At 49.7% G+C, this 15,000-nt stretch overlaps 1 protein-coding gene across 1 annotated transcript in view; it reads left to right on the top strand.

Annotated features, from left to right (window-relative positions):
* plxna2 (plexin A2) overlaps window positions 1-15,000 on the top strand; it is a gene marked incomplete at both ends in the record, with an annotated part of 153,726 nt that overhangs the window by 65,267 nt on the left and 73,459 nt on the right. Inside the window, one exon of the mRNA XM_080015780.1 lies at window positions 7,783-7,883. Within this exon, the coding sequence (XP_079871906.1) occupies window positions 7,783-7,883 (101 nt within the window). The remainder of the gene's footprint in view (window positions 1-7,782; window positions 7,884-15,000) is intronic.

The raw sequence follows: 15,000 nt of genomic DNA, 5'->3' as shown, positions 1-15,000 counted from the left end.
CTATCCAGACCATGAATGTGCTTTTCAAGTAGTTTATTGAGTTGTTTTGAGAGCATTATAGAAGAAGGCTGGTCTTCAATGTTCTGTAAGCACACACACACATTGAAAGGAAAAGAGACACACACACACACACACACACACACACACACACACACACACACACACACACACACACACACACACACACACACACACACACACACACACACACACGTACACACCTCAGTCTGACCTACCTCCCTACCCTCTCTCCTCCTTGTCCAAAAAGAGAGTTGCCGCCATACATAATTGATACACTCCCCGCTCTATCGACTGGCTGGATTTTTCATCCTCTCCTCTGGTCGATTCCTCACTCTATTATTCCTCCTCTCCCTCTGCAGCCCCCTCCTCATCTGCCTTCCCCCCCCCACACACACACACACACTCTCCTCCTTCTTCAACCCCCCGACTGCCCCCTTTTTGTCATGAATCCATGCAGTTGGCCAACGGCCGCTTGTTGAAATCCAATGCTGTCTTGTGCAAGTGTGTGTGTCCTACTGTATGTCTGCATGTGTGTGTGTGTGTGTGTGTGTGTGTGTGTGCGTGTGTGTGTGTGTGTGTGTGTGTTTGTGTGCGTGCGTGCGTGCGTGCGCTGTTTATCTCCCAAAGATACACAGTGGGCACCTCCATCTTTTTACCGCCCCACTATGAACACTATCAGGGTTCAAACAGCGGTCAGGAGGCATATGCCTGACCTGTCGCCTCCACCCCCCCCACCCCCCCCCACCCCACCTCCGACTCCTCCGCCTGTCTCTCTGCCCGGACGCCTGTCCTCCCCCCACAGTCTGTTGCTGCTGACCAGGTGCCAGAGGCTTTGGCCGGGGAGGTGGATGGGGGCTGCGATGGACCACAGGGCTCCGTGTCGGGCTCACAGTTCATTGACTGTGCAGTGGAGAACATAGTGTCTCTGCCGTACACTCAAGACATTCGCCTCCCTTTTGATGGTAGTGTAGAGCACTAATTCTCAAATGAGGGTAGGGTTAGCCCCAAATTACTGGCACTCAGCTGAAAAAAGATATAAAAAAATAAAAGCTTGAGAACCACTGGTCCCCACCTTTTTATTATCACACCCCTGTAAAAGTGTCTGTAAGTGTCTGTATTCCACGGCGGATAATGCGAGTGGACAAAACAGATACTGTAAACAAGGGCAATACGGGGGTTCGAGAGCCCGACTCTACAAATAAGGTTAAACGCTCCCTTTTCGACGGCCAATTACCGTTTTATTTCGGCGGCGCCATCGTACACATGACGGCAGATTGCAGAGGAGGCGAGCTGTACCATTTCATTTCTTTGCTGCCGAGCCTCGCCTCCCTCGCCTCTCTCAGTGGACTCGCTCCCCAAAATCAATGGGTAATGTCTGGTCTCCGTGCTTTCTTTCCTCATTTGGACCCGACTTCTCTGATAAATACTCTGCAGAGGCTGCGGACGTGCTCGCCACCGCCGCCACCACCCCAAATGGGTCCGGCCCTCAGGAAATAATAGAAGCCCCCCTCCATCCCTCATTCACCACCTCCACCTCTCCCCTCCACCCCTCCACATCTCTGCGTTACGACTATAGACAGGATTTTTTTTCCTCCCCACTTTTCCATAGGTTATACAATAGAATAAATCAATATCATGTACATCCAGCCCATAATGTGTTTCCCTCCGACAAATCGTTGCCACAGCGTCCATGGACGATTGTAACGAGAATACTGACGGAGGCAGCTCAGAAAAATTAAAAAGCAATTCCTTTTCTGTTTTTTCCCTTTTTTAAGCCGTTCCTTCCGGCGTGAAGCAACGAAGCCGCTGATAAAACTGCCTGTTTTTTTTTTTGTTGTTTGTATTGTTTGTTCTTTGTGTGTGTGTGTGTGTGTGTGTGTGTGTGTGTGTGTGTGTGTGTGTGTGTGTGTGTGTGTGTGTGTGTGTGTGTGTGTGTTTTTATGTGCGGCCATTATGGGGGGAGACTGGCGCATGTAATTACTTCACACATTTGCCGCTGGAATGCCATTTTTCCTTTTTTCCCCCTTTCTTTAAAAGCCATCCTCTCTGCAGCCAGCTGTCGTGTTTTTTTTTGTTTGTTTTTTTTTTTGGGGTGAGGGGGTGGGGGGGCTGCTTTTTTTCTCATAGACAATCCAAGGATCATGGTTCCAATCCCGCCCCCACCGCCCCGAATCCCCCGCTGTGCCATGGTGGTTTTTAATCAAGCCAGATGTAATTGGTACAAGTCCCAGGCTGAGATTACCCTCCTTCCCTGCACCCAAACATACAACACACACACACACACACACACACACACACACACACACACACACACACACACGACACTTTAACAACCCCCCAACACACACACACACACACACACACACACACACAAACACACACACACACACACACACTCACACACACACACCTCCCCTCCCCAGCGGTGGAGCCTGACCTTGGTGTCTGTAACTAACTCTATGGAGCCTGATCAATCGCAAACACGAGTGTCGGACGACTCAGATCGTCAACAAACAGTGGCGAGCCACGAACCACGAAGAGTCGACTGGTGGTGGGCGTGCAGGTACACCATGTTTAGCAGGAGGAGATGGAGCGGGAGGATGTTGAGGAGGCCTGTGGCCCCAGGGAGCGTCTCGCCGGGGGTTCGAGTGGAGCAGATTACACAGCGGAATCGTCGGGAGGCGGCGGGGTCCCCCACGCACTTGGTCCCGTCTGCAAAGGAAACATCAGAGCCGCTGAGGCCGGTGGAGTTCAGCACTTCCACCACATCCATTCAGCGGCAAGGATGGCCTCTGCTTTGTCTTTACTTCACCCTTCTCTCTCTCTCTCTCTCTCTCTCTCTCTCCCTCTGTGGGAATGGATATTGTGGCCATGATCGATGTGTCTCATTCCAGTGACGTGGTAGCTGGCTAGCTCTCATTAAAAATGGATAGCGTGTGTGTGTGTGTGTGTGTGTGTGTGTGTGTGTGTGTGTGTGTGTGTGTGTGTGTGTGTGTGTGTGTGTGTGTGTGTGTGTGCGTGCGTGTGTGTGTGCGCGTGTGCATGCGTGCATGTGTGCATGTGTGTGTATAAAGGTGTAAGTTGCAGCCAGTCCCAGCGGTGCCAGCTGTTTACGGTGCACTACATGAGGTGTGGGGCTAGTGGTGTGTGTGTGTGTGTGTGCGTGTGTGTGTGTGTGCGTGTGTGTGTGCGTGTGTGTGTGTGTGTGTGCGTGTGTGTGCGTGCACATGCACGCACGCATGTGCGTGTGTGTGTTCGTGGGGGTGAGGTCAGAGCCAGGCGTGTTGCCTTGACAACAGCTTGCAAAATAGCTTCCTCTGCTTTTCCTGGCGATGGCGAAATCCCTCTCTTTTGCTCTCCCTCTTCCCCTCTCTCTCGCGCTCTCTCTCTCTCCATTGTACCTTGCCATGCTCAAGCACATCTGCCTCTTTCTCTTAACTCTTTCTCCTTTTTTTCCTCCACCCGCTCCTCTCTCTCTCCTCTCTCCGTGCCTCCATCCATCAGCGGGATCCGGTCGCCTCTCGGGGGAGGGCGGGAGGGAGGTAGTTAGAGGTGAAGCAGATGAAAGTGTCCCCATCGCTCTCTGACGCCCATACATTGTGATCCGGGCAGCGGCGCCTTTCTCCTCCGCTGCCTCTCTATTACTTTTCATTTCCTCCCCCGAATCGGGAAGTTAATTAAATCAAAATGGAGTGGACACTCGTCTGGAATGGCACCGACATGGGGATGTATTTGCTGGCGAGAGCTGAGATGCTTACACCTAGCACCGAGCATGTTGTGGCAGTTTCCCCCCTGGAAATGTAAAGTTAAAACCTATATTCACCAAGGCTACGGCGTGAGAATAGATGCTAATAGAACACATGCACACACACACACACACACACACACACACACACACACACACACACACACACATACACACACACATGTATTTGTGCAGAACTCTACATCAACATCCATTTACCACAGAATTTTGCCTGTCCACCTCTCCTGTCCCTAGACAGAGTGACGAATCAATGAACTGGATGGAGGAGAGGAATGGAGGGACACATACACTCACACACACACACATACACACACAGACACATGTACAGCGCTGAAGAAGAGGAGGCCTCGTTGCGTCACCCTGCTGTGCTGAGTGACTGCGCCTTGTGCTGGACAACAGCTGTTGTTAGACACACACACACACACACACACACACGCACGCACGCATGCACGCAAGCACCCACGCAGGCACACAGGCAGGCACACACACACACAAACACACACACACACACACACACACAGACATACACACACACACACAAAAACAGCCGTCCCACTCAACTTCAACTGTTGCCAGTGGAACCCTGTCCTGAAACACCCACCCAAAAAAACCCACCCACATTGGACTGTAAGACACACACACATACACACACACACACACACATACACGTACACACATGCACACACACACACACACACACACACACACACACACACACACACATACACACACACACACACATACACAGATGCTGTACATACACACACACAAATACGGGTATAGGTGGTTTATAGATTCATGTAGAAATCCCTTCTAGAATAGATTATTCAGGATTATGTAGATTTTAAACAGCGTAACATGGTTTCCAACAATGACAGTAAATCGTAATATGCATATACATTTTCTTATTTTTTTTATAACAACATTAAAGCCTTTTTGATTCGGATTATGAGGACGCTAATTGCTTCCTGACAATCCGAGTGTTTAAGGGGATTGAGCGTATTCAGGTATTTTGTCCGTTTAAACCATACATTCACACACACATACACACACACACACATACACACACACAGACATGCACACAACACACACACACACACACACACACACACACACACACACACACACACACACACACACACACACACACACACACTGCTGACAGCTGTCTCCACACTGTAACCCTTCCTGAGCCCGGTCCTCTGTGCACAGTTTGTTTGTCCTTGGTAGAATCTTGAAGTACATTTTCTTTCTCCTTTTAAGTTGGAAGGGGGTGAGGAGGTGGGCGAGGAAGGGGGCGAGGAAGGTTTTCCAAGGTGAAGAGCGGAGAGTTTGGGAGTTGGTTGAGGCTGCGTTTTGGGATGAAGCACGCCGCCGCTGGGCTTGTTTGTTAACAGCTCAGACCTTCGCTGCTGATGTGACACAGTGTGCGGCTTATTACCACGTGCCACCTGTTTGTCCTGCAGCTAGAAGAGACGAACAGGCGCGTGCACACACACACACACACACACACACACACACACACACACACACACATACACACACACACACACACACACACACACACACATACACACACACGCACTCACACACACACACACGCACACACACATAAACACAGAGGAGGTGATGGGGGGTTAATCTAACAGGAGCGTCCGTGCCAGAGCGGCTGCACAGCACCGGGCCTGTGGATGTCCCACCGCGTCAATAGCCCTCTTTGTCTTGGGGGGGGGGCGTGGATGGGTGTGGGGGGCGGCGGCTGTTTTGCCCCAGGACTTGGGACCAGGCAGGTCGCAGGACCCCCGTGGGAGGGTTATGGGAGGGAGTCCACAAAGACAAAACACATTGAAAGGAAAAATAATCAACCTTGTGGATCTGACAGTTTCAGTAGCAGCCACCCACACACACATGCACATGCATACACTTCACTAACAGCTTATTCCCATTCAAACAAACACTACTTTGCAAACTAAAATCTAAGCCACACCTCTGGCTATTGTTTACCATGTACAGTATTCCTAAAAGCCTTGAAAAAAACACGTTATTTCGAGCCGTCACAATTATTACACATTCGCCGGATTGGAATTATTTGAGCTGACGATAATTTTGTGACATTGTCGATAGTGGAATATGTTTCCATCCAAATTGAAGGTGAATTTTAAATCAATGTGAGAAATGTTGCAACGAATAAAAGGCCAATCAGGTGCATTTTAATCAGTTGCTTTGGGGCATATTGCTCTGTCTTTCCAAATGTTTATGTCCAAATCTTGGATGCGAACAGATGGCTCTTCTTCAGAAGGTGTATGAGGTGTCTATTATTAGACCTAATCCTAACTCTATACTATGAGTGTGGCCGAAAATTAACAAAAAACGCAAATCACATCATATAATTTATTTGTCTGACTAAAATGCCGTGATCGTGACAGGTCTAATGCTATCATGCTATTAACACCTTGGCTCATAGGCACAGCCCATTTGAATGGTAGGGATTTGTCATTTTTTCTTCAAGATTCAAGATTCAAGATTCAAGATTTTTATTTGTCACATACATATACATACTTCCATACATATATGCAGTGAAATGTAACCACACCACAGGCAGATGAAGGTGAATTTAGTTTGAAACCATGCTGTGGAAAGAAATGTCCAGACGGCTTTAGCTTCACTCAGTATGACCATCTGATGTGTTGTTTGTGTGTGTGTGTGTGTGTGTGTGTGTGTGTGTGTGTGTGTGTGTGTGTGTCTGCCGTTGTTTATTGTACACAAACTGACCCAGCGAGATGCAGGTGTGAGTTGAGTCGTCCTAGGGACACTAAACATATGGCGCGCACACACACACACACACACACACACACACACACACACACAAAATGGAGGTTGCATTGGACCATGTGTGGCAGACGAACCCAGAGACAGAGACACCGACCAACCTGTAGACACCAAGACAAACAGAGGCAAAAAGACAGAAAGACAATGTGTGGTGGCTCTCACACACACCCGCTGACTGACAATACAATAGGCAATTTTATCTCTAAAACGGATTTCGGCATCTGCTGCAAGAGTCGCCCTGGTTTGTTCTGCTGCACGTGTATGCAAATCCCCTCAGTGTAAGTTTCATGTAAATGGGAAAGGTATTCTAAGCACAAGGATGTTTGTTCTGCATTCAAATGACTCTAGTCCAAAGCCCGGAGTGCAAAGCAAAGCAAGTGCTTTGTGCCAAAGTATCCCGTCAAACTATTTGGTACATTCCCATCAAACAACATACTTCTGTACCTACTGGAGGGTCCTGTTAAAACTGAGATGTTAATAATTGCTTTTCAACCGTGCAGTTTGCACTAATTTATCAAAGTGTCCCACACTAAGTTACCCTTAGTGATGTTACACTGGAGAGTTTGGAGTGTGTGACGCAACTGCTGTAACGGAGTGGATTTCACGCGCTCTAGTGGGAAAGGGACTGTCGCTGTCTCTCCTTCAGAGAGTGTGTAGCTGCAGCCTCTACCTAGCGAGGCAGACAGATGCGCCGCCGCAGACAAAAGCCCAGTGATGGCAGAGGGACAGCTCTCTCTGGCCAGGCGGTCCCAGCTGCTCACTACTGCTTCATTGGCTCGCAAATAAAGGCAACAGTTGCCCCCTCTCCAAAGTACAGGGGCCTGTCAACTGCACAGTGCGTGGACTCACACCGAGCACGGACGTGCGGGGCCACAGCGGACCTCCATTTTTATGAGGGACGCAAACCCAAACAAACATCAAAGTGCTTAACGACACATAAAAGTATGGCAACACAGTTATTGCCAGCTTGGCTCGCGCTGCACATACACAAACATGATGTACTGGCTCCATTGGGGCCAATTTATTTGCAGAAGGATCCAAAATAGCCGTTGAATCTGTGGAGACGCACAGGCCTCTGCAGTGAAAGGGACAACGGCATTTCGCCATCTTCAGCCTTGTGAATGTTCGTCTCAACCCTGACCACGCCTCCCTGTGCCTCCTTCCAGGTCACCCAGGTCCCCATCGAGTCATGTGACCAGTACGGGACGTGCGGAGAGTGCCTGAGCTCCGGAGATCCACACTGCGGCTGGTGTGTCCTGCACAACATGTGAGTACGGTAGCCACCGTCGGCCATCGCCAACACCACACAACCATCCACCGCTCGTTTCACGCAGGCACAAATTCTTTGCAACACGGCTGTAGGAGCTTGCCTCCCGGCAACAGCGGCTTCCATAAATTGCCTTCCTCTTTTTTTTCTTTGTTAAGGTCAAACAAAAGACAGGCAGTCTTGAGATGCACCTCTCCCTTTGCCCACCGCTTCAGGGCGAACAGAGCTGGCGGACGGTAGACGGGGTGTCACGCCGTGTGATCGGCCGGGCTTTAGAGCGACGGAGTGACTTGTCGTGGTCTGAACGATCCGCTGACATGAGCAGATATTAGTAGAAAGTTCAATTCTCTTTTTTTATTCCTCTGATGTCTCTTGGCCTTCCGGTATTTGAAACGACAGACCGGCGGCAGAACAGCTGAAGACCAGATGAAGACTCTCGCCTGAATAGAAAGTTCACTCGGTTGAAAGTCCAACAATCCCAACAGATACTATTGCAATAGAGGGGGGAAGATCTCTGTGTTGGTGGATTTCTTGGCGAACCGTTCCATTCTTATTTGCTCAAGTCCATTTTACACGCACAAACACATCGAGCCTAGAAGCCATGAGTGACCCCTGCTGGACCTCACCCGCTACTGCAGCACAACTACCAGCCGGCCAGCCATAGGTGGTGGGATAAACAACGCTTGCATCGTTATCATATCTTGGGTGTGACTCACAAGCTGTGGTAGACAGCTATGAATGGGACTGAAGTGACTGTAGTTAGATGAAATTATGGAGAAGGCTGCGCTGTGAATAGAAGACGAATGCCACATGCAAGAAAAAAAAAAAAATGTCAACTCTCTCTCTCTCTTTTTTGTCCCGTCTCCTACTCGACCGCACGCAGACACCAACACACATTAACGCGCGCCGACACCCGAAAACACACGTACATCTGCTCGAGGTGCCATGTAGCCTCCGTCGCCGCTGCACCCCTCCTAAAAGCACCCCCCCCCCCCCCCCCCCACATACTCTCCAAAAAGGTATAGCTGAATCTTTGTGTGTGTCAGAGCACCGCCGCAATCATCATTATCATGATGGCGGCCCTCTGCAAAGTGCACTTAGAGTAATTTACATCACTCCAAAGCGGGGACAGGACAAATATTAATTGCCCGGCGACAAGGTAATTCAGCATGGGCGCTCGCAATGGCGCGGGAGGGGCCGCCAGCGCATTCTCTCGGATGCCTTCGCACAGGGATCATTTACCACAACATTAGTCTCTCCGCCGGGCTGTTAATCATACTCCTTCTTTGCCGCGACGGTTTGGGAAGCGGCACGATTCGAGGATGGCGGAGGTGCAAGTGCCGCCGCGACGCCCGAGAGTCGTGTTTACACAGGGTGACGCTCGTAAAGGTGGCTGAGTTTAAGAGCCGCGAGGCCGAAAGGCAGCTGTTTGGACGGAACAGCTGCGAGTGTGTTTACGTGTGTGTGTGTCGATGTCTTTATGTGTATGCCAGCATGTGTGTGTGTGTGTGTGTGTAAATAATTATGGCTCATAATACAGTCCTCACATTGTGCGTACTGGTGTAGTGCACCAGGGCAGGGGGTCTAAAGGTCAGCCTCGACTTTCCCGTTGGATCGGCCATCTGTCCTCCAACGCCGTGCGGCCTCGTGCCACCTGTCCCTGCTCCTAATCCCTCTGTCTTCCCGACCAGGCAACCAGCGCCACGGAGCGCCGGGAGCTCACTTGGAGGGTGACCAGCGTAGTATTCCCCTCCTCCGCGGTTTGTTTGTCCCTCATAAAAACAAAATATATTTAAACAAACCTTTTGCATATTTGCAAGCGGGCAGCTGCGCAGAGAGCTTGGCGACAAACTACCTGAAAACCGCAAAATGTGTTGCATCGGCACCGGAGGGTCAGCGGAGCTGGATGAATGGATGTTTGGCCTGCAGAAATGGGAAGCCTTGATGAATGAGTTCTGGAGATGAAGGCAGCTGGATGGGGCCGGCTGAAGAGAAATCACCCCCCTAACCCCCCTCCCCCCGCCATAAACCCAAAAAGTACATTTATCGCCAGCTGCGGCTCCAAACGACAGCTGCAATCACCACTGCAATTCCCCCCCACCCACTCCTCCTCCTCCTCCCTTCGTCTCCCTTGGCTTCTCCATCACCCTCCCCTAAAATCAATGTTGATTTTGGGAAATCCCGGCTCCCTCTCGTTATTCCCGTTAATAATCTCCTCTCCGCGTCGCTCCTCACGGCGCCGGGTTCCCGTTTCGTCTCGCCGGAATCGGTCCCCTTGCACTCTGGAGAAGGTCAGCTCGGCAAACAAAAAAACGCCCGCCAAGCTTTGATCGACCCCGCCCACTGACTCCCTCCTCCGCCCGCCATATCTCTCCCTGTTTCTTCCCCTGATTGAAGCCGTCCAACGCCGAGCCGGCTAATTAGCAACGCGGCAGGACATTAGCTCAGGCTGCGGTGATGAAACACACGGGAGAAACAGGCTGAGGAGAGAGAGAGAGAGAGAAAGCGAGAGGGAGAGAAGGGCTGGCCGGCCAGGAGTGGCGTGTCTCTCCTGTCTTTCCGCTCCCTTTCTTCTCCCTTCTTTCTGGAGTGGCGTGAGCTTCTAAAATTCCTTTAATTACCGGCAGCTGCTCGGCGCCCGCTGAAAACATCAAGAACGAGAGGCAGAGAGGAGACGGAGGACAAGAATGGGAGCGAGAGAATGAGGGAGGGAGAGGGAGCGTTTGAAGGGGAGAACACGCCGGGTTTTGATTGCGCGTCAAAGTGAGCTCATCATCTCCGGCGCTCTTCAGTCGCTATTCAACGGCAATGGCTATTTGGCGACACGGTCTTTCGGCTCAGCTCATTCCAAAATACAAGGGCCGACACCGCTGCCCCCCCAGCCCTCCCTCCCTCTTTCTCTCTCTCTCTCTCTCCCTCCCTCTCCCTGTGTTTCTTTCGCTCCTTCGTTGTCTTTCCCTCTTGATCGTCGTTGGTCCAGCACTCCGGTCACGCCCGTAAGAGGCTCTTCCTCAAGCCACTCCGTCCCTTCTGCTTCCCACATTCCACAAGAAGGGGTGATGGGCCTCTCTTTGGGGAGCAGGGCGGGGTTAGGCAGGTGGGGGGTGGGGGTTGGCGAGGCGGGTGTCCTCGTTCTGTCATGCGGACGACTCAGAGGTTTCGTCCGAGGCGCAGGGCTTGGACGGTCTAATGGACTCCTCCCCCGTAAGAGCCTCGTCAGACTGCCTCGGTGGTGTTGTTCCGCCGTGTTCTGTTCACAGAGTTTTGGTTTGAGCGGGTCCAGATCAGCGGCCGATGCATTGTGTGAATGACAGCTTTGTCAGGTTTCGGGCGTATTAGTTCCCCCAGCGGAGTGTGAGTCAGCATTTCATGGCTGCTCGGGGGCCGAATAACATAACACACCACTACTACTACTATGCTTCTACAGTACACCGCCGCTGTGTTGTACTGTCAGTCGATGAAGCTGTGCTGAATGATGCAGCGATATCTATGTAGCCGATATGCGGGGAGCTGCTACTACTACTACTACTACTCAAATGTCAGACAGAAACCTGTTTGTATTAAAGTAGTAGTCCCTAAAATCGTCAATATTATTTTTTCATCCGAGTGTTGTTTTCTGTGAATGTTCACATGTTCACATTGTTTTACACTTCACTGTGCCCGACTGGTAAAGGCGGACCCCGCCACCAACAGTGGAAACAGCGTAAAGACGTACACATACATGAATGCATTGAATGGCTGTTTCCTATTAAGTGCCAGCGAAATTAAGTATCAAATATGTGATTTTGATTTTCAACAACATTGTGGTGATTTACCACTTTAATAATAACAATATTAACTTTTTTTTCTCCACATTTTTTACATTCATTTCCATTTTTCACCTACAGTATGTGCGAGAGAGGCTTCATCTTTAGCAAGGTCTGTAGATTGCTGACTGACACACTCCATTGCGATGATGAGGATGAGGATGATGATGATGATGATGATGATGATGAGGAAACATGATACCAAAAATCCTCAATGCCGGACTTAGGACTTAGGGAATGTCCTGCAATGTTCACCTATCTCTTTTTTTGTTCCTTTATTCCATCAACCTTCGGTGCACAGCCGACAGAATGATGCGGCTGCTGTCCACTTACACAGATCAATGTGTCCACAAATCAAATCACGACAGCATTTAAGCTGTCGTGGTTGTGGTTGAGGGGGGTGGAGGTGGTTAAACAAAGCAAACTAAGTGGCTTTGTGTCATCACCAGACACGTTCAAGTCTCTTTAAGTAAACCCGATAAAGAAAGCAACCTGAATTCAGAATGCAGTCCATCAAAATAATGAAACATAGATCATAATAATGAAAATAATATGCATTATCAAAGGGGACCTTTTATGCAAAACTCACTTTTTCAGTGCTTGTACACATACATTTGGGTCTCTGATGGGCCTACTAACACACAAACTGTGAAATAAGACCAGCCGGTCAGTTTATTTTGAGCTGTCAGTTTCAGAAAACATGTCCCAAAACGAGCCACTGAGCTTTGCTGCCCTGATTGACGTCACCGAGGCAGTCATTCTTATTTGAGTCTGAGTAACTCAACAAACTCATCTCTTATAGGAAAGATGTATTAATACCAACTGTACGTGGAGAAACTGCAGATGATGGAAAAAAAAATATTCCGCTGTGTGTTTCTTTCTTAGTAGATACACTGTAAGCTCAAATTTGCTCAAGAATGCATAATCTGAGTGGTATTTTCAGCAAAAAAAAAAAAAGTCCAAAACATGTTTTGGGGACATCAGAGACCTATATAGATTAGATTCAACTAATTGTCATTGCGTAGAGTACAAGTACTGAGGCAATGAAATGCATTTCTCTGCATTTCACCATTCTAGTATCTGACGTATCTAGGAACAGTGGGCTGCAATGTAGAGGCGCCTGGGAGCAGTTAGGGGGTTAAGTGTCTTGCTCAAGGACAGGAGGAGGAGGAGCCGGGGATCGAACCACCAATCTTCAGAGCCGCTGCCGTAACTTGCTGGAAAGGAGCATAATATGTCCACTTTAACAACATTTAACCATATTACAACAACCAAAATCCCCTGTCACAATATTAATATGATAGCGATATATCTCCCTCCCATAGAAAACATAACAATTAAAGAATTAAACAAATCATGGGGTCGAACCCATGATGCTCCACCTGGTTCTGAACGTCTGACCACTCTTTTATTCACCTGTAGCAACAACAATTGGCGTAGGCCCGTTGTGGACGTCGGGTTGCGACTAATGGCCCCCTCTTCAGCCGCTACCGGCGTCCGCAGACTCGGGGAAAAGCCGCATTCATCTCCCCAATTTGTGTCTAATGAGATATCGATCCGGAACACGCCTGCGTATCGATACGGCCGCGGATTCCTCGCAGGCGGGGCCGCCGCGGATTATTAACGACGGCGTTGAGTGCGCGCGGGGGCGGATGTGAGGGGAGATATATCGCTGACTTGGACTGTTTTGGGTCGTTGTTGTTTTTTTTATGTGCTGACAATCTCGGTGGAAGTGTGAATTCAGTGGTGGTGGGGTGCTGTTGTATTAATCATACGCCAATTATGATTAAATTAGTGTGCGTTCGTGTTTGCCAATAATTCCAGTTAGTGATGCTGCCAACGCAGGATCTCGCCTCGCGTCTCTCTTTCTCTCTCTCTCTCTCTCTCTCTCTCCCTCTCTCCCTGCCTCCCTCGCTCCTTTCTTTCCATATTTCACACGACCATCCGTCCACACTGCCAGCTTCCTCTGCGCTAGTTATTTATTTATTTTTATTTTTCCCTTCTTTCTTTCTCAATATTTCTGTGTGTGAGCTTGAAGTAGAGCACTGAGCCACGGCCTCTTGGTGAACTTCTCTCTCTCTCTCTGTCTCTCTCTGTCTCTCTCTCTCTGTCTCTCTCGCTTGCTCTCTCTCTCTCGCTCTCTCTCGTTCTGTCTCTCTCTCTATCTCGCTCCGCCTCCACCAACTCTCGTCAACTTGGAGGAAAAGCTTTTCCGTTTTCATATCTGTGTGTGTGTGTGTGTGTGTGTGTGTGTGTGTGTGTGTGTGTGTGTGTGTGTGTGTGTGTGTGTGTGTATGTGTACTCCAGCTTCCGCACGGCGCTAGGAGCAGATGAAATGACCAAAAGGAAGAAGCTCGACGTCCTGCAGGTCTTGTCCTGCTGGGGGGATTGGATGGGGTCCACCATCTTAAGATCAATGCGGCGTTTTGTTTTTTTTGTTATTTTTTTCAGATCGAAAACCCTCTTTATGTTGCCGTTGTTTATTTCAACCGCTCCCCTGCTTCTCTGCTGGTTCTATTAAAATGAGTCTCCACACTGCCGCAGCAAAGATGGCCGACTCACTGAGTCTGTTCTGTGTGTGTGTGTGTGTGTGTGTGTGTGTGTGTGTGTGTGTGTGTGTGTGTGTGTGTGTGTGTGTGACCACCCCACAGCACAAATATTGGATAATACAGCCGCTGGTGTATCCTCTCACTACCCACCCACCCTCCTCCTCCTTCCCCCCCTCCTTTTCTCGTCCTTCGACCACAGGCCATCGCAGTCCTTCTTTGTTTCCTGCTCCCTCCCGTGTTCTGGTTTTCTTTTAATGTGTGTGGTTGTTCCACCGAGGGATGAAGGATGGATTTCAAAATGCCGCCCCCCCCCCCCCCCCTTTCCCTCTCCTCTCTCCCTCCCTCTCTGTTTTTTTTTTTTTTTTCACCACGGTTGCTCAGAGCGAGAGCCGCAATCAGACGGGCTCCCTTCACACCTCCAACAAAGTCCTTAGATGTTGTAAGAGGAGGGGAGAGAGAGAGAGAGAGAAAGGCAGAGGGAGAGACAGAGAGTGAGGGGGGTGGGAGAGAGAGAGAGAGAAAGAGAGAGAGGAGAATTTTCCCTCTGTTACCTACTTCTCCCACTCTCCTTTCGAGGCCCGTGTGTGTGTGTGTGTGTGTGTGTGTGTGTGTGTGTGTGTGTGTGTGTGTGTGTGTGTGTGTGTGTGTGTGTGTGTGTGTGTGTGTGTGTGTGTATGTGTGTGTGTGTGTGTGTGTGTGTGTGTGTGTGTGTGTGTGTGTGTGTGTGTGTGGTTCTGTGTTTGTGTGTCTGTGTGTGTATCC

The sequence above is a fragment of the Zeus faber genome (genome assembly GCF_960531495.2).
Source record: "Zeus faber genome assembly, chromosome: 15".
Lineage (NCBI taxonomy): Eukaryota > Metazoa > Chordata > Actinopteri > Zeiformes > Zeidae > Zeus > Zeus faber.
The sequence above is the reverse complement of the archived record's forward strand: the minus strand, read 5'-3'. Positions and strand labels throughout refer to the sequence as shown.